Source organism: Rhagoletis zephyria, unplaced genomic scaffold, assembly GCF_001687245.7.
Source record: "Rhagoletis zephyria isolate East Lansing unplaced genomic scaffold, Rhagoletis_zephyria_1.1 Rzeph_scaffold_05029, whole genome shotgun sequence".
Taxonomy (NCBI): Eukaryota; Metazoa; Arthropoda; class Insecta; order Diptera; family Tephritidae; genus Rhagoletis; species Rhagoletis zephyria.
This window is the reverse complement of record NW_016162112.1, coordinates 1-2,886: the sequence shown is the minus strand read 5'-3', so window position 1 is coordinate 2,886 and position 2,886 is coordinate 1. Positions and strand designations below refer to the sequence as shown.

Genomic DNA, 2,886 nt, shown 5'->3' with positions numbered 1-2,886 from the left:
GCGACTGGTTTTCGGGTTGTGCGCTGTGACATTTACATTAATTACCTTGGAGAGGTTAAAACTATCATCAGCGAATATTATTCTGAGCTAAATATTGGACTCTTCCGGTTTTGATTTGGAATATGTACTATGTACATACATATTTATAATACGATGCGAAACAAATTCACACTGACGGTTCCATAATGGACGAAAGTGTACTGCCCATTTCACTGGGCCTGGGTTCAAGTTGAGTTCCTGACCAACATAAAAAACAAACGAAAAGAAAATGTATTTTTTTTCTAATAGCGGTCGCCCCTCGGCAGACAATGGCAAACCTCCGAGTGTATTTCTGTCATGACAAACAGCTTCGCACAAAAATAAAATCGCGGTTCGGAGTCGGCTTAAAACTGTAGGTCCCTCTCCTCTGTGTGACAACATCAAAGCGCACATAAAAAATCAGAGGAGAAGCTCGGCCAAACACTAGCATACTAATAAGTTTGGGTTGAGACCAAAAAAAACGTCGCCAATTGAATCTCTCCTTTACGAATTTGCGAAGGTAGTTCATTTTGAGTGTATTGTTTTTTACATACATATGAAAATGTACTACGTTCTTTTCGCTAACAGAGCTATAGCCCTTTAAGTCTTCTTATCTTCATCCGGTATCCTCCCGTTTCTGTGCTACATAAAATGCCAGAAATTCTCTATAAAACATTTGTACAGCGTGACTTATGTTCCTCGAGAGAGGTGGCTTTTCAATTGCTTTGTCTTGTCCTCGTTCAACGCTAGACTAAACCTTAAGGTCGTTTCACAAGTACTTAGCTTTTAAAATTAATCTGCCCTTTAAACACAAATTTGTTCTCAAAAAATGTATTTGGGAAACAACTCTAAATTGAATTAAAAAAAAATTGTTTTTTACTACATTTTCTGTACCATTTACTTTGTGCGCTACACTGTACCCCGCAAGATTGCGAAAATGTTTATCAAAACGTGTATTGGCGGCTAAACGACGACCAAAGCAGAAAGCTAACATGACTATTGCATCAAAACAAAANAGACATACAAATACAAAACAAAATTATGCCAATTGGCTCACGAATTCACTGTTTGTAATCAATTACTTTTCTGTTCAAACTGGTTGTTTTTATATCAAGTATTAAAATATGTACATACATACATGTGTACGTACATACATTAATGCGTATCACGAAAAAAAGTTTAGTATGTGCCAGTTTTATATGACTACTTATGTATATCGGGAAAAAATGTTGGGTGTATTTTTTTTATGCTCCCGCTAAATTGCGTTTTTGCTATAACTTCCTTATTTGCATTCCGATTTTTAAAAGTTTTCTCTCACCGAAAAAGGCCTCATTCAGGACTATGATTGAGTAAAGCCTAACCCTTTTTAGCAAGGTCGTCATCGTTTTTTGGGAGCTTTAGATTTATAGTATAAAAATCTAGGGATAGTAATTCCAAAATTACTGAAGGTATAAGTTAAAACAGTTTTGACTTACTAAACTTACTTATGGCCAATTATAGTTCTGAGCGAGACATTTTTAAAAGTCGGATATTATATAAGAAAGCTATAGCAAAAAACGCGATTTAGCGGTTTTCAGCAGGAGCCTAAAAAAATGTTTTTTTACACCCAAAACTTTCTTTCGACATAACTGTTTAAATGAAATTGACACCTGCTAAACTTATTTCTTACATTTGTCGTGGTACGGCTTAATGTATATTGCACATATGTATGTATGTACGTATGCATGTCTAAATAATATAAAATTAATAAATACAAATTGGCTTTAAGAAATGGTTACATACATATATTTACATATATATGTAAGTATGAATAAATACATTGTATAATCAATTGTACGATCACGATCATTGTTCATGAATCCATTTGGTTGACACGAAATCTATAGTTGACAGCAATGCAGACTTATTTACATACTTATGTATGTACATACATTTGCATGTATGTATGTACATGACCTGCTTAAGCCATTAGTTTAATTATACCAACTACGCTTCAACGCTTTTTCGCACTTTTGAACAAGAAGAATTTATTATTTTAAAATTGACACAATCACTTTAGCTGGCACCCTGTATGTATATAGAATTAGCATGTGAACGTTAATATTTTTCACGGTACACATACAAATCAAAATAATGGCATAAATAGTAAATTAAAACTATAGTACACTACGAATGCACATACATACCTACATTCAAAATTGCATACATATACTTGTATATGTATGAACATACATCCATAAATGCTTTATCACATGATCTTAGTTACCTTAAGTGCATTGGTTGCGGCAATCAATACCAAGAACAATCCAATTATGCTGTGACTCATGGTAAAACGGTGCTACTTTCCGCTATTTAAAGCTGATTGCGCCTCTTTTATATATTTCTTCCAAAGATACACTGCTGATGCAGCACAGTTAAAGTCGAAAGCTTAACCAAACCAAACCGGGGTCAATGCAATTCAAATGAAATTTATGTATGTATGTATGCTGCAAATTAATGCACTTTGCTGATGCTGACAAAAAAAAAAGAAGAAACAATAGCTTTGATGTATTTTGAATAATAAAAACCGCGATCGGAGAGATCTGTACGTTCGAATCGGGCAACGCCTAAAATTGAACTGCCAACAGTTGCTCATAGTCAAGAGTCGGCTTAAGTCGACAAGGGCTCGAACTGCAGTTTTTTTTGTTTGTTTGAGTGCTACACGGCTAGCTAACCGGTGACTTGGCTTGGTGATTTAACTTGACTCGGTCGGTTGGCTTGGTTGGCTCTCAGTTGCGGCTATGCTGAGTTTTTTGAGACTCACTAATTAATTTATTGTATGTATATGCTTTGATTGCGATATGTAGATAAATACATACAATACATATG

At 34.8% G+C, this 2,886-nt stretch overlaps 1 protein-coding gene across 1 annotated transcript in view; it reads right to left on the bottom strand.

Moving 5' to 3' along the window:
• The window catches only part of GILT1 (Gamma-interferon-inducible lysosomal thiol reductase 1), a 9,275-nt gene extending 6,582 nt beyond the window's left edge, over positions 1–2,693 (bottom strand). The window contains exon 1 of the mRNA XM_017627078.1: positions 2,285–2,693. Within this exon, the coding sequence (XP_017482567.1) occupies positions 2,285–2,344 (60 nt within the window). The 5' untranslated portion in view covers positions 2,345–2,693. The remainder of the gene's footprint in view (positions 1–2,284) is intronic.
• Positions 2,694–2,886: the final 193 nt, after the last annotated feature.